Source organism: Camelina sativa, chromosome 7, assembly GCF_030686135.1.
Source record: "Camelina sativa cultivar CO46 ecotype springtype chromosome 7, ASM3068613v1".
Taxonomy (NCBI): domain Eukaryota; kingdom Viridiplantae; phylum Streptophyta; class Magnoliopsida; order Brassicales; family Brassicaceae; genus Camelina; species Camelina sativa.
Genome location: NC_141886.1, coordinates 21,991,200 through 22,012,875, shown reverse-complemented (window position 1 = coordinate 22,012,875; position 21,676 = coordinate 21,991,200). Strand labels below are relative to the sequence as shown.

The following is a 21,676-nucleotide window of genomic DNA, read 5'->3' as shown; positions in this document are numbered from 1 at the left end:
AAATGTAATTTTCAAATTTTAAATCAATGCTTTAAAATTGTGGTAAAACAAAATCGACTTGAAACTGATGCTAAATAATAATAAAACACATAGTTTAATAGTACTGAAACTACGGTAGACTAAATAATTACAAAATACATGATATTATTTCTACAATCCATAGAAGTTCCACAAGAAAACCATAGAGTAGCTTAGGTAAAAAACATCGAGATTGATGGAACATCTTTGAGTCATGGAGATACCTACATAGAAAAATAAATAATAATATAGATTTTAAGTTGGATTGACAATGATATATATATATATATATATATTTGATATATATTGTTGGCGATAAAAAAAATTGTGTAAATGTGTTACCTTGATATTCACATATAAGTATGTATCATGTTTTTGGATATTCCAGAAGGTTATCATCTTTTTAAGAAGTTAGTACATACATATATGATATATATGCTCAAGTATATTGTATAAAAAAGATAAAAGACTTTCAAACGTCCTTAAGGTTTATCAATCTTACCTCCCATGGGACTGAATGCAAACATCGAGTTATATAAGTTCTAATATCCTCCTTGAAATTAATACGTCTTGTGTCACTTGTGAACATATATATATACATAAAAACCAAGACGGGAGGCAACTTTTGACTCGAGGACAAAAAGCGACCGCAAGTCCTAATTATTATACATAAAAGCAGAAGCATATTTAACCAGTGCAATTTTGATTATGATTTAAATTGATCACTATCGTTTGATGGAACTTACCTAAAATCACGTAATGAGTTGTAGTTTCAAGATATGATAATATGGATGTCTGGAAATGTTGAGTTCTTTTACATCGTTCATTGGCCTTATCTCACCAATTACGCCTAAGTTTTTAGCCTAAGCGCACAACCTGAAATCAACCTTCGACCCCAATTCTACCTGTAATAAAAAAACGGCAGTCAAAATTACATATTAAAAGTAACTGCTAAATATTAAAAAATAAATTGTAGAATCTATGGTGATTGAGAGAAGGTGAGTGAAACATGAATCACCTTCTGAGTGTCAAAAGACGATAATGGAAGTGGTCGAAGATGGATTGAAAAACGATGAAATGAGAATTGTTGACGAATCGGGTTCGACGGAGTAGCAGGAAGAATGGTTCGGAGATCTGATCAAAAACTGTTTGGTTCGTAACTGTAATTGCAATTTTTTTTTTTTTTTGCAGATTTGATGGGGTCGGTTTTCCTTTGTCAAAGGTGTTGATAGTGATCATTTATTTTGATATTTATATTGATCTGAAAGTCAGTTAATGAAGAGTTTGGGAAGTTCTTTTGAGGATCGTGAAAACAAAGAATTGAGATCGTGGGATATTATTTTTAGTTACAGACAAAAAAAAGAAACAAACTTATATTATTTTACATATTGTTACATTGATTTGAAGGTTGAGAAAATCGTGGTATGTGACTATATGAGCGTAGATTTAAGGAACGTGTTTTTTTTTTTTTTTTTTTTAACCCTTAGACTACATTTATATTAATACGTAACCAAGCCAGAGTTTACATCATACATGATACATAAAGGAACAGAGTGATAGATAGTGAAATTAGAAATTCTATTCCGTTGGTCTTTGGCTAATTTATCAGCTAATTTATTTGAAGACCGTGACGTCCAGCGGAAGATTATGTTGGCAAATCTTATTGACCAATCTTGTATTTCTTGTAGCCAGTCGAAAAGATCAAAGCGTAGAGATTTTTTGTTGATTGCATTGATAAGCGATTGACAATCACCCTCAACTATTATACTTGTGTATCCACTTCTCCAAGCTTGTTGCATTGCGTAAACTAAACTTTGACATTCAGCTTCAATAGCAGACGTAGCTAAGGGACCAGAAGCTTGACCTGCTTCTTTAAACTGACCATGCTCATCGCGTATTATCCATGCTGAAGTAGGATGTATGTCGCCATTGTTGAAGCTACCATCGTAGTTACATTTGACCCAACCAGGAAGTGGTTTAATCCAGTTGGCTCTGTCTCCTCTGCCATTACAGGTATTGTTTGAGTCCTGGCGATAGTGCTATGTAATTGGAGGAAGAATGTCTAGCCATTCATCAGTCTCTTGTTTTGCTTCTTTTAGTACTCTTTGTCAGTTGTGATTGATCTTCTAGAATGTGAGTTTGTTGCGACTTGTCCAAATTTTCCATAGGATCCAAAATGGAAGTATTGAAAGCCTATCATATATCCTTTTGTGAAACTCCAAAATTGTTTTTTTTTCTTTTTTGGATTTTTTTTCAAATAAATTAATATATTGTTGCTGACATGTTAATTTTTAATTAGTGCAGTGACTTGTGTTTTATATAATAAAAGATGAGCTTGATAATATGGTTTACATTTGCCGTTTCTATCTTTTTTGGTCTCCGTTAAAATAGGATATAATTTTTTTGTTTGTTTTTTTTTCCTACTTTTTTTACACGATCTCTTATTTAGTTTAATATGGTTTTTTAAATTAATTTTTAAAATAAAAATCTATGTGTCAGATTTTGATTGGTCATTGTGACTTGTACTTTATATAATAAAAGATATCAAGGGAACACTTGTAAAATGACTATAATAAATCCCCTAACTTACGTCTCTAACCGCACACAAAGCCCACCAATCCAATATCTCACCCGTTTAGTGACCCTTTGTTTTTGTTTTTAAACTTTTTGTTTGGTTAACACCACACACCTCGTATTAACTGTACGCCACAACGTTTACGGATTTTTCTTTATGTAAAAACTTTAAATTAGAATGTATGTGTGTGTTTGTTCCCAAGAAGTTATGGTTGAGCACTAAACCTATTTGCATACATGAATTTAAGATGTCACATAACGAATGAAACAATCATTACCCTATACGCATAGTATAGATAATAAAGTATCGTATAGTCCAAGGCTTTTTTTTTTTTTTTTTTGACGAAAGTCCAAGCCTGTTATTAGTTATCAACTACGTTGTAGTATTATGATGTGTATGATGCAAGTTGGCCTCTTTACTAAAACTGTTGAATGTTGCTTTCTCAAGTTCACTTGGAGCCTTTGGGGAGATCAATGTTGCATGTGTTAGCAAAAAAAAAAAAGCAATTGCTAAAGTCCACACAAAAAACGTGAAACCTCAAAGTCAAAGAGTCTAGAGAGTCCCATATTTTTTCTAAAATTAGGATCAATTATTTAGTTTAATATAATGTGTGTAAGATTTTTATTTTTTACACAAAAGAAAGAGTTTAATGTTTTGACTTCATATCTAACAGTCTGTCTATAGAGAGGTAGTAGATTAGAAAATTCAGTTATCTTAAACGCTTTTATAGAAAAAGAAAGAAACTTGATTCAACTGTCAACATATAATATCATGTCATTATGTCAAAACAAGACCAGGTTTTGGCTCAATTTTATCTCCTCAAGTCGTACTCCTCAATAACTGGTATGAGACCATCGAGCTGGCGAAGCCTTGCAATCAAGCCTGGAAGCATACCAAGAACTGACCAGTTCAATGGGTAACTTTGAAGGGTTTTCTTGATATGTATATTGGTGTATGGGACGACGGCCATGTTGGACTTTGTTATGACGGTTATTATAAACCCTAATATTGTTGTAAACCCTAAAATCTAGTGTTATATGAACCCTTGTATCATTGATTAAGACAACAACACAATAATAAAGACTTTTTCCCAAAACACTTCTTCTAATTTCTACATGGTATCAGAGCAGGCGATTCTTGTGGATCTAAAATAAAGCTTTCGCGTTAGTGTTCTTGTGATCCCAACGATCATGGGATGTGAAGACGATGATGGTGATGAAGACGAACCAGACGATTACAAAGACGTACACGTACTTAGATTACGTGATTTTGTTTTTTTTTCTTAATTACTTGGGTATTATTTGATTTGTTTTTTTTTGGGCAATAATTCATGGGGGTTTTCTTTTATTTAAACTATTGGTTATGGTATAAAGGTTACAGGGTTACGGTTTAAAGGTTATAGGGTTATGGTTTCATGGGTTTGAGTTATGAATTTTTCTGAGTTTTTATTTGGTAATAGTTTTACCATTATGAGGAAGTTGTTTGGAACGCTCATGTTTTTAGGTCAATTTCTTTTGTGTCTGATTTGTAGACTGTCCGAGATTAGGACAATTATTTGTGGAGATTGCAGAATTTGCACCCATAGGATGTTGTTATTCCTTTTTACCAAAGACTGAAGACGAGCTGAAGTTCCATCCCTATTTTCAAGATTAAAGTTTATGCCCGGAGGAGTTTGTTGACATGATTTGTCCGTCCTTGACAAGTGTCCACGACATACGTGTTCCGTTTTTCTATTGCAAAGTTTGCGTTTTGCGTACCACGTTTGTCGTGCGAGGGAGTATTGGTGTATGGGCCGACTGGGCTTTGTTATGACGGTTATTATAAACCCTAATATTGTTGTAAACCCTAAGACCTAGTATTATATAAACCCTTATATCATTGATCAAGACAACAACACAATAATAAAGATTTTTTTCCCAAAAACGCTTCTTCTAATTTCTACAATGTACGTAATGTAAAGGACTTCTTGTTGATGAAGTAATAGAAGATGAGAAAAGGGCTCGATGATAAAGCAAAAGAAATACTCAAATAAGCCGATATAAGCCATTAGAGAAGATTGATTTGGGTAGAGATGGGGCATAAAAAAAAACCTTAATTTATGTACACATGATAACGTCTCTACTTAATATATTTTTAACTCGAGACATGTTGGAAAACACAGTGTCTATTTTTTTTGGACAAAAGAAAACAGAGTGTCTCTATCTACTCAAAAAAACCACAAGAATCTTGCGATGATCCACATGACTCACATTAATTCATGGTATCTTAGTGAAAATTAACTAGGAATATTTCACAGCCCAAATTACTCTTTTTGTCCTAAAAAGTCGTCAAACTGCAATAACCGAAACAGAAACAGAGCTTTCTTGTTGTCACAATCACCAAAGAATGATTGACTTCCTGCAAACTTGCGGATCTAATTAGCTTCTACTTCTACTTTTCTCTTCCTTCGCTTAGGTTTGTTTTCCTGAAATTATGAAGAAAAAAAAATTAAACCCCACTTTTTAGATAACAAAAATCATCTAAACTAATTCTTATTTGTCCCAAATTATTAGTTCATTTGATGAATTACCTTCAACACGGTGATACAAAAAAAAATAAAAATAAATAACACATCATTTGCAGTAATCGATGTTGTTATTAATTTGGGTGGTATCAACTGATTAAAACTGATGCAAATCTGAATTAATTTGTATCACTTGTAAATACCGATATAAATATATTAATTTGCATCACTTAAATAATTCATATGTAGCCCTAAAAATGGAAAAAAATCGATATATTTATTAATTTATATTAATATCACTTAACTAAATGATATTACGATTTACGTTAATAAAAAGTGATGATGATAATAAAAGTATATATTGTTTCCCCATGATTACGTGAATCTCTCTAAAATCCTAACTTATCTAACAATATCCCCTATATATTACAAGAGAAACATTCTAGAGAAAAAAAGCTGATGTATCGTCGCCAGAGAGTTCTGTACCCAATTTATTGTTCACCCTTAGTATTCTATAAAATTACATGAAATTGTCACTGTTATATATATATATTGTCAACTGCCACTACTATTCAGTTATTTATATACACAATATGTTGCTCCTATATATTTTAAAATTGGTAAATATTATTCAAAAATTGATAAATATTATCTCCTACATATTTTTAAAATTAAATTAATTTCACTATGTATTGTAATATAATAATATAACTATATTATGAGATGTAAAAAATATATATTTAAAATTATATCTTCAGAAACACTATAACTATATAGGGGATGCTATCTTTCTAATAATTTTATAAAGCTCTAATGGTGAAAGAATCGAAGATTATTTGAAACTGGCTCAATGTTTATTCTTTTGCTAAAAACAATAACTATATTTACCCAAAAAAACATATGATCACCAATTAAAATGACATGAATATATACTTTAATTTGGATAACTATGTAGTTAAACATTATGTATAAATATGTAGTTATAGTGTTTTTACATAAATCTTAAAATTTAGAAAACCCACTCAAGTAAAAATGAAAACAAGTAATAATATTATACCAATAGCTGAGATATATAGGGATCTAATGACCAATTAAAATTTATAAAATCCAGTGACATAATACCATAACTAAGACCAATTATATAAGAGATCTAATGACCAATTATAGTCTTCCCCTCACGAAACAATTTTGTAATTTTTTTTCTCCAACAATTACAGACACATATATTACTTAAAAAAATTAATAATATCCAAATTAATAGAATTCTCCTTAATAAAATATCTTCTGGTATCTCCTATATAAAATACTCACGCTTTATATCCTATTTTATTATTTGCCCTTCTCTTACTATATTATTTACATTAAATTGTCATTAGTATAACTAAGGAATATTTTATTCAATAATTGAAAGAAATCTATACTATTAATTGGAAAATACACTTAAAGATTAAAAAAAAATCATATCAAATATCCATGTAGCCAAACTGACCCAATTTACATATTAAGAAGAAAAAACAAGATTAAACAACATATTTATTATATTTTAGGAAATCGTTCAAATTAGTTCCATAGTAATCAGGTTATGAGAATTTTGTGTTGGTATATTCATGTATGACAAAATACAGGATAAGAATTTTGGGAACAAGAATTCAAGCAGAACATATGCGGACATACTATTTACTTATATGAATTACGAGGAATTGAGTTTTTTCAGGTCAAAAAAAAATAAATGTTGCAATCAGACATATTAGACGGGTTTGATCGCTTAACAATTATATCTTTTAAAAAATTATGCAAAAATAACTCCGCACGTACGTGCGGGTCCGAACCTAGTTTTTTCTTTAAATATAACTTTCTTCTTCTTTTTTCATCTTCTTCTTTCTTTTTATCAATATAACAACACTAAGTTGGAGTCACCAGTTTTCGATCTCACCCCTAAGTAAGAAGATTAGAGAAGAGTTTGCAAAACAGATGCTAAGGGCGTACAATAGGCTAAGGTTACGATGGTTCCTACAGTTTTTTTTTTTCATGTGATTAACCAATGATGGAAAACATCCAAAGAATTTTCAGCATGAGATTCAAAGTGATGCATGGTCGAGATTGATGTATTCGTGCTTTCATCTATAAAATTTAAGATTATATATATATATATATATATATATTATAATTAACGATAATTGAAAATAGCTTATTTTGAGAACTATCTATAAAAACTATCACTAATTTAATCGATTGTTCATATTTGATAAAAAAATATTTAGCATCTATTACTACAAATGATACAATAATTTAAATCATTTATTAAAAGTGACATTAACCTTAACATATATCAGTTAATTATAATTGACATAAATACTTAACATCACTTATATCAATTGATGTAAAATCAAAATCATTTTTTGCAATTGATACATAACAACAACGATTACAATAACTGATAAAAATATTTCATTAACCGATACAAATTATTTGGATCAACAAAATGTAAATTATTTATTAAAATAATGTACATTATTTTCACATCATTTAAATCTGATGCAATTATATAAAGTAAATGATGTAAAATAACATTTTATTTGTATTGCCACTCGATGCTTACCGAAACAGCTTCGGTAAGTTCGTCGGGAGCATTTGGGCCATGAGCCAGAATCACTATGTACCCATCAGTGATCAATCTCCTCACCGTCAAAGCGATCCGCCAGTCATCAGGGATAAGTAGCAAAGTGACTCTATTTGCATTCTCAAACCAATGTATCATCTTTTCACAGATCAGTTGGGTCTCTTCGTGAACGTAGGAGGAAGAAAAACAGTGATATCAACTCCAATAGCCGTCTTATTCAAATTTTTCACAGCGGCTTTTGTTAAAGTGTCATCCCCAACACATCCGATAATGTTGCCTTCAACACCTAGATAGATAGCCAAAGGTTTTTCAAACCCTTCTCGACATTCTCTCTTATCTGGAATATATTAAACTGTTGTGACAAAGGTGATGTTGTCGGATCCCACAAAACCTACACAAAGAAATAGATTTATTAGTTTAAAAAGAATAGCATATCAATTATAACTAAAGTTCAAACCTATAATATCGGGATATCACAACTATCAAATTAGTTGCTAACTACATTATTATCTATTAGAGATCTGTACCTTAACCAAAGTATAACCTAATGGAAGCAGATCAAAGATATTTCGGATCACTGCACTCGAATTGAACAGTGCCGCGAAGGTCACTTGTATAATCTAGCATGTTCAACAAACACATAAAGACTATGACAGTGGTTAAGTGAGCAGAATAATGTACTGTCCATTAATGGTGTCACAATATTGTTGACGTTGTACAACTCCATGGTGTCACAATATTTTAGACGTTGCCTTTAATTAAAACCGATAAGCCATATAGTTTTTTTCTTTAATGTTAAATTTATTAATCAACAAAAATAAAAGATAATTGCAAAAGTTTGGTTGGAAATTGTAAAAAATAATAAGCCATATAGTTTTAGACTTTAGTGCATGCTCTCGCTGCTACCGTTTAAACATTGTCATCATTTACCGATGCAAGGATTATCGTATTTGTTTTGATTTTTTTTTTTTCCTTAAATCACCCAAGTATAGAATATACTCGTTTGTAGTCTCTAGACCAACAGTTCCCGAGAAGCCTTTTGCTTGTCCCACAAGGAACACAACAACTACATGATCCATAAAAACGGTCTCGTATTAAAAGTAGAGTAAACGCGACTTTTATTACAACTGTCTGATCGAAACTATCATTCTAAGTTTTTTGAGGATTTCTTTTTATCATTTCGATATTTATTTCCTTTCATGGATGAAGATGGAGAGATTCGTGGTGTTCTTGCCAAAGGATCTGATGGAGTTGATTTGATAAGCAAATTACCAGATTGTTTGCTGTGTGAGGTACTCTTGAATCTTCCCACTAAAGATGCATGCGGTTACGACTAGTGTGTTATCCACTAAATCTAGATGGAGAGATCTCTGGAAACACGTACCTGGATGGCTGGATTAGACCTAGACAATGCTGATTTCCAAGATTACAACACCTTCTTGAGTTTTGTTGATAGCTTTCTTGATTTCAACAGTGACTCACGCTTACAACAATTTACATTGAAGTATGATTATGAATCTGAGATTCCTCTCATGGGACGATGGATCAACACTGTTGTTACGCGTAAAGTTATACGGGAGTTAGGATGTTTAGTTGCCTCCAACCATTTACACATGTGAGAGTTTAGAATCTTTGAACTATGACTCGTAATTTTCTCGTTGTGATCTCTACTGTCAAAGATATGACCATTTCTTCAAGTACTTTTGAGGTAATCTAACTTGAATCCGCTATTTGAATGCGTTACTTTGTTCTATAATTCTATAAGCTGTTTGTTTCGATTGATTTAAGTTTTGCAGAGAGTGGCTAACAAAGATGAAATAACTAAACCAGAAGTCCTAATTAACTTAAACCAGACAACTAAACCCGAAATAAGAGGACTTAACCAAGAGTCTAACCGGTTTATCCTGTTACAAAAGGTTGGATGAACCAGATCCTAGTTGGGTTGACTAGACAACTCGGATCGGTTGTGGTTGGATCAGTAAATAATGAATTTTGTTAAGGTCTCTCACCAATAAGGAGGAGATATATGAGAATAGCTTTTTTTGCACATGCAGAGGGTTTGACGTGAAACATAAGAAAATTACACATCGTTTCCAACATCTGATCTGGTGTTGAGAATTTAGTCGTTGCTTTCCCCTAGGACCTTTCGACGTTTTGTTGAAGAGGTTTGTGATTGAGTAGTTGCTCTCTTCTTCAATCCTTTTGTTTTTTTTTTCACGGTTTTTGTGAAGAGCTTTCTTCTTCCGCTGCATCTTCTTCTTACAGGCACCACATAGTAATGTTCCAACTTCTGGGAGGTGGTTGTTGAAAGGACTCCCTCCATTTGATAGGCTAGACCAGACCCAAACAAAACTTGGAACACCACTAGGCACACGACTAGACAATCCTGATGTGACTTCAGCAAATGCCAAAAGAATATTGTTTCCGTGCTTCTCTAAGTCGGAGTAGTCAACGTAGTATGGGGTGTCTTGTGAGATTACCAAGATATATTGTTAGTTGAGAACTATTGCTCATTACCAAATCATAAATGTCAACCAAAATATCACTATGTTTTGCACGGTTATTTTCTGAAAACAAAGAAATATCGATGGCGATCATAGACAATTGTCTATTGTCGGAAACGACTAAAAATGCCCGAATCTAAAGTTTCTTGTCGTGGTGATGAATTGTCTATTGAGCCAAAGATGTAGGATGGTGAAATTATATCATAAACTCAACTTGTGTTTCTTCGACTTGGTACGTGCAGAAATCTAATGAACATCATCAAGAGAGGCAAGGAATTGTTGTTTTATCTGGACCTCGGCGTTTCCTATCATCTCTCGAGTATGTTAAGATAGAAAGGCAATTGAAAGGAGAGGCAATGAAGATGGAACTAGTGAGTTACTTACTTGAGAATTCAAAAGTCCTAAAGAAATTGATCCTATGCTTGGATGAGTCCATAAAGAATGACGAATCTGTCATCGTAAGAGAACTACTTACCATTCCAATACTCTCTACATCATACCAAATTTTGGTTCTCTGAATCTCTGATGATCCTCATAATCATCACCAATAAACGTACAAGGTTGTCTCTGAGTCGGAGTACTTAGTTACATTAACTCTCTGCTTTCTCTTGGTTTGTAAATGGTACTGAACTGTTGCGTACATGGTTATTATGAACTTTTATTTCTATTAACTTGTAGTGGTATTGAGTGCTGAGTTAGTAGAAGAAACACACAATACTTATGGATCAATTAAGAATTTACTCCTTCGAGACTAAGACATTGTTTGTAAGATAAGAACGGAACTGAAGGAAAGGGGGGGATACATAAAAAGGACAGCAGAGACTTGCACGAGCGGCCAAAATCATAGACCATAGTAAACAGAACAGTGAATGTAGCAATGTGCGTACAATGAACATTTCCTACAATAAGTATCCCACTGCAACATGTAACCAATTATGCAGTAATTGTAGTTTTAGACTCAACCGATTCAACGAGTATTAATCATGTGATTCGAACAACATATTAACCAGTCTAGAGGTGACACTGAAGCTTCGGGGATAAGAGAATAGAAAAGGAAAATGAGAACTCAAAGGAACGAGAAAACAAAACCGAAGCGAATTGTCGACAGAGGCAAAGATCCAAAACCAATACAAAAAACTTAAAAATTTGGATGAGTACACAATGTTTTCTCTGCAACCAGTACTATCGCTAGAACAGAGCCATAAAACATAAAAACTAATAGGGTCTAGCTCTTGGGAGCAACCTTTTCCTTTGCCTTTTGAAGCTTCAAAACCTTCTTCACAATCTTTTGCTCCTCCACAAGGAAAGCACGGATGATTCTGTAATCACAAGAAACAATTGAATTAGTCCCTTGTTTATAAAGACAACTGATACAAAGAATGAGCTCAAGAACTAACCTTTCCCTAACAGCAGAACCGGACAAAACACCACCATAAGCACGGTTCACGGTCCTCCTGTTTCTGGATAATCGAGACCTCTTGTACTCAGCAGGCCTCAAGTGAGGGATCTAAAGAATCAAACAGAGATAAATTAGATGCTGACGGGAAATGACAGACACAACTAACAAACACTACTTTCACTTATGATTAGTGCAAACAATGAACCATTGTAAGATTTCTGCCGCCAAGGTAAAAAGGTTACTCTTACATACAAAACGAGAAAACTTGAAAAGACCAAAGCGGCACTAAATTTAGCTTATGATAAAGTTATGTACTGATGTGGATTAATCTTAACCAGCACAAGACCGTCAATAAGCACAAGAAGGAATCACTTGCATAGAATCCAAACTAATGCATTTGCTGCCACAAAGAATACAAAACAAATATAAATACACAAAAGTTAAAAAACTTTCTGCCGCCAAGATTAAAGAAGACTCCTTACATATAAATGGAGAACACTAAAATAAAACAAGGCGGCACTAAATTTAGCTTATGATAAAGTTATCTACTGATGTGGATTCATCTTAACCAGCACAAGACCGTCAATAAGCACGAAATCAAATCAACAACACTAAACTAACTACATTTGCATCAATCAATACATTAACCTCAACACAATCATCTCAAAGACACAATCATTGATTATTCATTTTCAGGGTCAATCCAAAATCAATCAAAGGACACAACTTTAGTACCATAAATCAAATCTGAGAGAAATGAATCAAAAAGACTACTTACACCCTGAATACGCTTTCCGGTAACGGGGCATTTAGGACCACTGGCACGCTTCTTGGTGGTCTGGTAAGTCAATTTACCTCCTGCAAAATGAAAGAAGATACACAAAATACATTACACATCTGATAGATCGGTGAATTCAGATTGAGATTACAGCTGAAAGATTAGTAAGTAGATGAAGAAGAAACAGAACCATACCTGGGGTTTTGACGATCCGGTGCTGGTTTGATTTGGTGGCGTAACTGTGCCTCGATCGGTAAACAAGACGCTGCACCATTTTCGCTCCTCTCTCTCAATCTCTCAGACCCTCTCTCGTGTCTGCTAGGGTTTTATCCTCCTCAGCTTGACGGAGCAGAGAAGTGACTTTATAAGCTAACATTATCTTATATAAGGGCACATCCTTTTGCCCTAGATCGGACGGATCAGATCACATCTTCGATTATTATTAACGGACGAGATTATATGGGCTCCTTAGACTTACATAAACCGGCCCAAGGCCCATCTTTCGGATGTCGTTAATTTAATCAATTCACTAGCTCAAGGTTTGATTTGAACTTTGTTGACTCAGAGAACATTGCTGCTTCAGTGTAACCAAGAACTGTATACAGCTGAACCATTCTTTATAGCCACTTCCGCAATCTTTGGTTTGGATTGGTATATATGATTAACACTTAGGAGTTTGAAGAATTAAGAAACTTACTTCCTTTGTATATGAATTTGGATCAGTCTTCATTACAAATTTATCTTTCTTTTCTTTTATGCTTTTGTTCAACTGATCTTCGATTAATCAACTAGTAAATTGTAATAGAAGGAGAAAAAATACAGAACTAAGCTACCATATATATCATATGATTATGATATACATTTGTTCTCAGGAACAACAACAACAAAATAGACATCTTCCTGGATCTGATAAAGCCATAATGTTTCCAACATCTATGATCTAATCTTATATGCAGAGAAGGATCAAAAAGGTAATAAAGAGAAAGATGGCTCCATGTGAATCTTTCGACCGTTGAAGCTAATCCTGTCAAGTTTCTCCTTGCACCAAACTAACTTCTCGGTGGTAAGTTTCGACATGTTCATCACTCTTGAAACAAGTCTCAGTTCTATTTGAGCTATCAGTAAGTCATCTTTGAGTCCAACACTACTCTTTGACTCGTTCTTCTTTAACTTTTTCACTATTATACAGCTTTGGCTTCTTAGTATTTCCTTTAGCTTCTTCTCCTTCTACATTAGGCCAATAACAGGTTCTTGAGTGTGAATATAAAAACATTGTTGTAATCTGACAATAGGAGACTGAGATATTGAAGAAGTTAAATACCTTTTGGAGATGAGTTCTGATATCTGTCAAGAGCTCAAGGTCAAGAGGATCTTGTGGAGAGACTTGAGTTTGGTGAGAAACTTTCACCATTGAAGTAAACTCGTCTTTGTCTGCACATAGAAACTCCAAGAAAATACACATCGACTCTCGGATAATCTCTCTCAACATTTCAATTTTTACCGCGAATTCTCCTTCATATCTACATTTCTTATTACTCTTCGAGGAACGGTCATCTGTAAACATTGCAGATTTTGGTATTAGCACCACAAAAGGAAAGGTTCAGTATGAACTGAAGAGTAGTGAAAACATGTTTTGTTTACCTCCAACAAGTGGAATCTGAAGGAAATTATGGAAATGGCGACGGTTCTTTAAGTAACTCTCAACTCTAGAAGAGTTTTGAAATGGTTCATTCTCCACAAACCGTTGAAGCAGAACTTGGAATAGTTGAAACTCTCCAGCTACTAAATTGTATTGATAAGGAGGAACATGAGAATCAAACTCCAAGACTTTAGCGTATTGCCATTGAAGCATCTCCCACGAGAGACAAACTTGGCCTACATAGACAGTCTCAAAGTCTCTGCTCGCTTCTTTTACAAGTCTCTCAGTCGGATCACATTCAAGCTTATGTTTCTTGAATGGCCATAGATTCTGATGCAGAGGCGATTTAGCCGCTTTAACATTGTTTCTGCTAGGTTTAGATGAATCTTTTAGCTTTAGCAAACCTATAAATCAAAATCCAATATGTTACTACTATTATAGTAGTTCTATAGACCCTACCAACAAATATTTTGCTCATGAGTAGTTGGGACAACATTTAAGAAGGAAAGAGACATTCTTTAACAATCATGTCCTCACAATCAAAGCAGGAGCTAGAATCAGACAAAAATTAAAGACTCTTAAGTCTAAAGACGTGTCATTGCTAATATCTCAAAAAACGTTAAACATTGATTAAAAAAATGGATTGATGAACTTACTGATGGAATGCATTGTTTGAGAATCGATGACATCGAGTTTTCGCATTTTACCGCATAGCTCTTGTAAACCTTGTGAATTTCAGAGATTCTGTCTTTGTGCTGATCTTGTTTTGGTTCAATCTTGAGTGGTTTCAGCTCTTCTAATGGAGTCTCTGATTCCTCAAGAATGGTGCACAATCCTCCTGTTCTTGCAGTCCTTATCTCTGTTTTCAATTTCTCAATCACATCACTATGCTCAAACTCATCATCATCATCATCTGAATCTGAACCATCATCAAACTCATCATATACCTCTTCTTGTTCATCAAAACCCATATCCAACTCTTCTTCTTCTCCTTCTCCATAAGCAAAGTTAGAAATCTGTGAACTTGGGTTGAGTTCTATAAACCCATCAACATCATCATCATCATCATCATCGAACAAGTGTTCTTCGTGATCTAAAAGTTCTTTTAAGACACCACAACTCATGAACTCATAAACCAACATCTCTTCTTTCACGTGTTCCTTCACAAAACCTTCTGATTCTGATTTCTCCAAAACCATGGACCTCGTGTCCGGTTCCTCAATATCTGAGAATCTCACCATCTTCTTCTTCTTCTTCTCCTCCTCCTCATGAACAGTAGCAGGGTAATCACGAAACTTAAAGCTAAACGCTTTAGGCTCTTCTACAAAACCAACGATGCTTTTCTTGTCGGAATAAAACTCGCATCTCTTGCTAATCGAAACCAGAGAGGTTTCCATCTCATCATCGTCTTGTTGTGTTCCACCAATTTGGTTTTGATCTTGATGATCTCCGTAAACAGAGGAATCGCTTGTGTTCTGTTTCTTGAACACGACCAAGCTTGTCTCTTTGTCTGAATTATCACTAGATAAAACAAACCCATTAACCAATAAAGAAGAACTCAAAACAAAACAAAAAAGAGAGAACAGAGAAGAAGAAGAAGTTTAACGTTACCTTACCTGAAGAGATTAGAGAGCGAACCCCAGAAAGCATCGAGAACTACGAAAGTGTTTCCGTACACAAACTGTTTCAAACCAACACCAAAAACGAAGTTAGTAGAAGTAGTATAAGTCTTCGTCGTAACAATACCCATTTATCGCTAATTTCAACGCGTTTGTGTGGTTTAAAGTAAACGCAAAAACGTCTTCAAGGGTTACACATGATTAGTGTTTTAATGACTATTTTCTCCCAATAAAATTCCAAAATTTTCGTCAAGACGACGTATACGGACATAGAAATTGGTGGAGACACTAGAGAGGTGTGCGTTGAAGAAGAAGATCAATTTTATGGAATCAGGTGCGAGATTGGTGGATGGGAAAATATCTCCCTCTTACACAACTCTTCTTTTATGTAATAATAATATCTCTCACCCTATGGTAATGTTTTGCTTTCTCATTAAATTTTGAAATTTTTGATATAAATGTTTGTCTTTTGTTTTTCTTTTTTGGGTTTTCAAATGAGAATTTGTATTGTGCTTAAGATGTCCGAAAGGGAGAACCGGAGAACAGAGAATAAAGTTTTTTGTTTTGGTAACATACTCTATATATTACGATATACCAATACATTAGGATTTGAATTAAAATTATTCGAATAATAGTATTCTTTTCTCAAATTTTTGTTCACTTTGTCTCGGAGAACGGACTATGTTCAACGTGGGAGAACTCAAAGAGTCAAACTTATTACATTGCTTCTCGGGTTCTTTGTCCATTTCTCACTTTGCTTCAAACATTCATTGGTTCACTTGCCCTTTGTCTCTTGGAGTTTCAACTGTTTCATTTAATTAAAGGTAAAAAAAAATCATCTATTTTGTTTTTTTGTCAGAAAAGAAAATATCATCTTTTAAAGAGTCATAATGTGAGGTTTACTTTAATTAAAATCATCTTTTAATCCAACTCCTTTTATACAATTGTAGTTTTTCTTTAATTAAACCCATCTTTCAGCCTAATTTTTTAAATTAAAACAATTTTTTACCCAATTTTATTTACTAAAATTGTATTGTAAGTTTTGCGTGAATAAGTCAAAGATCATGTAATGACTTATAGATATCGGATAAATATTAATATAATTACAATATATCCATGAATATGATGGGCTACTACATATAAAAGATACTCCTTTTGTATCAGAATAGATGATGTTTTAGGATTTTTTATGTAAATTAAGAAATTTTTTTAATGTTTAGCTATAAATGTATTTTTAATTTATAATAACATATTTTTATAATTATTAACCAATAGTAATCCATTAAACTTTTAAATTCTCATTTATTGATTTTTGAATTTCACAATTTCTTAGCATTTATTGATTAAATTATATAGAAAATCAATCTTTGTAATACAAGAAAAAATCATAGAAAATCATTTTTTATGATATAGAGGGAGTAAGATATTAGTATTTCGAATACCTAAAACTTATGACTTAAAAAAGTTATGATTCGGTGTTGAGTAATTTAGAACAAAAAAATAGTACTCAAATGGATAGTTTTTTTTTTTTTGGGTTTAATGTTAAGAAAAATGGATAATTCGAATACTATGGATAAATTAACATACAATCATACTTATTAAGACATATAATAAATTATTTTAATCCTACCACATAATAAAGAAAAACATTGTATGTAAACTATGTATTTTTTTGTTTGGATTTCTAAGTCGTTTTTTTTGTTATATAAGCTATTGATTAATAAATTTCTTTGTTTAGAAAATTTAGACATTTTGATCGCTGAAGGTAAGATGGGATCACGACCTAGCCCGGAATATACATGCCTATATGCGACCAACGAAAAATATCAGCAATTTTATATTGTGTATAGATTATGGTGGACACTTGTAGGTGTACTGATGGGTTCGGGTATGTGTAAGTGTAAGATAATTTCGTGGAAGTTTGACCTTCAACCGTCCAAACACAAGTCACGGTCTAAAAGTTGATTGACAATGCAGTATATTTGGCGGATGCTCATTTTTTGCTGAAATTCAAAACTCCAATTTTAATTTCGATGCGACTCGCATCGTTTGTTAGTCCTTTTCTCGTAGGTGTTAAGCAAATTGATCACCATTTTGGTTTCATTTTCAACGTGCAATAGCGATGCAAGGCTACACGTGTTTCACTAGATGCTGACGTATCCATCCTCTTTTAATGTATGGTGGTAGAGATTTTGTTAATTAAAAATTAAAAACAGAATGGACAAAAACAAGCAAATGTGGATGTTTGATATCATAAATTGTCAAGAAGGCGATGTTTTTAAACTCGGACCAGACCGGTCGGTCGGACCGGTTTAACCGTGACCTGGTAGACATTTTGATTTGGATTGCAACTAAAAACCGGATAAATAAAAACTCGTAAAAACCGGAAAAACTCGCTAAAAACCGGAAAACTCGCTAAAAACCCATGAACCGGTGGTTGAACCAACGGGTCGGACCGACGAGTCAGTATCAATTTAAAATATTTTATTTTTATCACATTTCAAACTCAAACCAAATTAAAAATAAATGTTATTATTTATAAAAAAAAATCACTTAGTTATTTTATTTAATCATTTAAAGTTTAATTTTAGCTGTTTATTACTTAATTATGTATATTTGTTCATCTATTTAAAGAAAAACGGATGTTATATTCATAAAATGTAAACAAACTAATAAACTAATTGACATGTGGTTCAACCGGTCCAACTAATTAATTCAGTGATCTAAAAGACTTTCGGTTCACCTTCTGATCTAGTTTTAAAAACATTCGTGGAAGGTAAAGTTTTGCTCTATGTTTCATTAAATTATATAAAATGGATGAAATTATGTAGAATTGTTTGATATGTGATTTATTCATAAACAAATTTTAATCATAAACTATTTAACGTTACTTTTTAATGACAATGACGTTGATGACGATCGATGAAGACAATTATTAAACATTATTCTATAAATCAATTTAATCATTTGACTTTTGTATGTATTTATGTATTAATTTTGAAATATATCGTTATTTTTAGAATTTTAGAAATATTGTTCTAAATTTGGAAAAAAAAAAGTTTTGATGTTATTTTTGAGAATCATCTTTACTAAAATTATGTGTTAAGATTAGACTCAGACTAAATTATGGTCTATTGATGGGTTTAGGTTACTTAGGGCAGCCCCATCGGAGAATGCTCATGCAATTGCTTTTATTTTATTAAAAAAATAACAAAACGAAGAGAGAGAAGAGAAAACAGGAGGAAACGTTGTTTGGTGGAGAACCAAGAGAAACATTTCTCAGAGTAAAAAAACATGTGTCATTTACTCAGTAGTATATATATTAATAAATAAATAAAAAAGGAATATGTATAATAAAAATATTTTTTTTAGTTCTCTTAGCAACGTTTACCCGTTTCTCTACTAAAGATGGTCTTAAATATCTTAAAAGCTTTTCAAACATATGACAATGAACGTTATACATCTCCAAAACCCAAGGAAGGTTTGTCTTCACAATCATTTCTCACACAAACACAAAGCTAGATAGATGAAAAATATTTTCCATGTGGTGTGTTGGATATGGGTTTCACCCTGCCTTAACAGGCCTTCCACCTGGCCCATATACGAAACAGTCAACATGGCCTTTTTTTTTTTTTTGACAACGAAAAAGATCAGCTCATATGAGTCAATTGGCGGAAAAATCGTTTACAAACAGCACATGCTGCGAAGATGAACGCGCTTGGCGTGCCAAAGAATCCGCAATTACATTTGCACTTCTTGGAATTAGAGACAAAGAGAAAACGGAGAACTCTTCCATGTCCATCTTCATATCGTCGAGGTAGGTCTTGAAAGCCGGCCAGTCCTGAGGCGAAGACACCATCTTCACCAAATCTGAGCAATCTGTAGAAAAAGCCACTTCTCGGTAGTCGTGTCCAATCATACACCGCAGGGTCCAAACAAAAGCTTCTACTTCAGCATGCAATGGGGAAAGACTACGCCGGAAATTGGCAGCACCCCTCGTCGTGAAAGCGTCCTGAAAGGATGAACACACCCATCCTGCATCCGCAAAAACATCGCCTACTTTCCACGATCCATCTACAAAACACCGATAACCTGAGTAACTAGTAGGGAGGTGACCTAATCGCCCCACTCCCCGAGCACAAGCAGGGTTGGGAACTGGTATTGGATCCTCCTCCACCTCCTTTACCTGAGCCTGTAACCAGGAAAACGCTTCTCCAACCGCTAACCTCACTACATCCTCTGGTTTTTCCATTAAATTTTCAAAAACGCAAGCATTTCTCGCTTTCCAAATATACCACATGAGCCATGGGAAAGCCTGTACCTGCGCACCCGGATTTAACGAACCTAAGAAGTGATCAACATTGGCATATAGAGACTCTGTGGGAAAGGAATTTGGTCCAACTGGCACATAAGCTAAAGCCCAAACCTGGCGGGCTGGGGGACACCGAAAAATCGCATGATTTATTGTTTCCTCTTCAGCCTCACATCTTGCACAACCTGGGTCACAAGCAATACCCCGACGTCTTAGGGTTGCCGAGATCGAGATGCACCCAGACAACACTTGCCACATAAAATGCATAATCGATCCGGCATCAACATGGCCCTTGGAAGCATTGATTGGCTGGATAACTCTTATCGGGCCAGCAGAGTTTCTAGAAGGCCCAATAAGACAGACAGCCTAGTAAGCGACGACCCACGAAGAAACAGTCACCGACTAAGCTTTGAGGCGGTGCCACATCGATCCCGAGGTATGAAGATGAAACGTTCTATCAACTATAAATACCGAAGCTGAGACACGCAGAAGGACATCAAGTAACATGGAGTAGGAGTCTGGAGACAATCCAATTATAGTTCTAAATATTAATAGTCATATCAGGAGTAGATTATTCTGTAATTAGTCGACCGGTTTATAACGGAATACATTGTAACTTGCCGATCTTTGGCTATCTTAATAAAGTCCTTTGTTTTACCTTCCTAAATTATTTTTCCCGGTCGAGTAGAGTCACTCGTTCAACATGGTGGTCAACTTATCAGTGTCCTTTCACAACATGATGAGTTTTCCTGAGCTGCCTTGACTATGGCTCGGCTCAACCTTCCCACTGTCACTCTATGCATATCGATTCTGGATGCAAGATCCCCACTGAACCGGATTCTGATCTATTCATTTCGATCCTGGTATGCCTAAACGGTTTACGTTTTCAAGACTTGGGTGGTGAAAGATCGGATCCCTCATACTTGGTTAGATTACCGTGTCCTTTAGTGTGTTATTGGGTCTAGGTCTCGAAAAACAAAAGTATATCAAACGGGCTTAGCTATAAGCCTATAATGGACTTTTGAAAAATAATTATTTCCTCTTTGTAATTCCAACGGAAAAAACCTTATGATAAAAACATCATTTGAAAATATCATCTCAAAATAATAATTTAGGGGTTTAGATTATTTAGAATTCTAAAACGTTTTTAAAATTCCGTTCTTAACAGCTTGGGTATAACCTAAAAATGTTTTAATATAACAAATTTCGAAATTGAAATAACGATTAAAAAATGTAGAGAAAAAAAACCAGAAATTAAACTTTAGTTTTTTCCTCTCCATACGTAATAGTTTAAAACTTATTATAAAAATAAAAATAAAAAACAAAAAAATGTTGACAAGGAAGTTATGAACTTTTGGCCTTTAAAAATTGATAGAACGATGAATTTATACAATTTATTTTTCTTTCACGATGCATAAACGGAAAAAAATTCACCCAACAATTTCACAGCTAATATATATGTAACCATCACTGTGATATTTGAATTTAACTTTGAGCTAATCTATACAGTTTGGACTTTGAAGCATATTAATGTTTTGTCGGAGATCCAATTTAGTATCATTCTAAATAAGGTTTGAAACTATCTCTTGATTGATATCGACTTACCCTCCACTGCTCCATAGAAGCATATAAAATGTGTGAACCTTCCTTAATGATATCGACTGTCCCTCTACATTCATTCATCGTACCAATAAACATCTAAAGGAATC

At 33.7% G+C, this 21,676-nt stretch overlaps 3 protein-coding genes, 1 long non-coding RNA gene, 2 other non-coding genes and 2 pseudogenes across 7 annotated transcripts; 1 reads left to right on the top strand and 7 right to left on the bottom strand.

The window, feature by feature from the left end:
* Positions 1–129: 129 nt before the first annotated feature.
* LOC147941563 (uncharacterized) lies at positions 130–1,211 on the bottom strand. The gene is made up of 3 exons (XR_015562211.1): positions 1,037–1,211; positions 765–923; positions 130–674 (listed from the first exon to the last, which is right to left on the bottom strand). It is a non-coding gene; the product is annotated as an uncharacterized LOC147941563 (long non-coding RNA).
* A 306-nt stretch (positions 1,212–1,517) lies between these two features.
* Positions 1,518–7,854, bottom strand: LOC147941562 (uncharacterized). The gene is made up of 2 exons (XM_087458566.1): positions 7,696–7,854; positions 1,518–2,057 (listed from the first exon to the last, which is right to left on the bottom strand). Exons 1-2 carry the CDS (start codon positions 7,852–7,854, stop codon positions 1,518–1,520), a joined length of 699 nt encoding a protein of 232 aa, XP_087314692.1.
* A 1,061-nt stretch (positions 7,855–8,915) lies between these two features.
* Positions 8,916–10,738, top strand: LOC109125472 (F-box/LRR-repeat protein 13 pseudogene; annotated as a pseudogene).
* Positions 10,739–11,335: 597 nt separating this feature from the next.
* Positions 11,336–12,813, bottom strand: LOC104701600 (large ribosomal subunit protein eL34y). Its single transcript, XM_010417316.3, has 4 exons — positions 12,593–12,813; positions 12,398–12,477; positions 11,618–11,727; positions 11,336–11,539 (listed from the first exon to the last, which is right to left on the bottom strand). Exons 1-4 carry the CDS (start codon positions 12,669–12,671, stop codon positions 11,446–11,448), a joined length of 363 nt encoding a protein of 120 aa, XP_010415618.1. The 5' UTR covers positions 12,672–12,813; the 3' UTR covers positions 11,336–11,445.
* On the bottom strand, positions 11,832–11,915 carry LOC147941561 (small nucleolar RNA snoR110). The gene has a single exon (XR_015563026.1). It is a non-coding gene; the product is annotated as a small nucleolar RNA snoR110 (small nucleolar RNA).
* Positions 12,066–12,149, bottom strand: LOC147941560 (small nucleolar RNA snoR110). The gene has a single exon (XR_015563043.1). It is a non-coding gene; the product is annotated as a small nucleolar RNA snoR110 (small nucleolar RNA).
* Positions 12,814–13,214: 401 nt separating the features above from the next.
* Positions 13,215–16,014, bottom strand: LOC104701599 (uncharacterized; annotated as a pseudogene). The gene is made up of 5 exons (XR_015562210.1): positions 15,653–16,014; positions 14,693–15,557; positions 14,039–14,440; positions 13,719–13,951; positions 13,215–13,624 (listed from the first exon to the last, which is right to left on the bottom strand). The product of XR_015562210.1 is annotated as an uncharacterized LOC104701599 (transcript).
* A 3,305-nt stretch (positions 16,015–19,319) lies between these two features.
* On the bottom strand, positions 19,320–21,650 carry LOC104704770 (uncharacterized). Its single transcript, XM_010420802.2, has 2 exons — positions 21,573–21,650; positions 19,320–20,333 (listed from the first exon to the last, which is right to left on the bottom strand). Exons 1-2 carry the CDS (start codon positions 21,648–21,650, stop codon positions 19,320–19,322), a joined length of 1,092 nt encoding a protein of 363 aa, XP_010419104.2.
* Between the last annotated feature and the right edge of the window lie 26 nt (positions 21,651–21,676).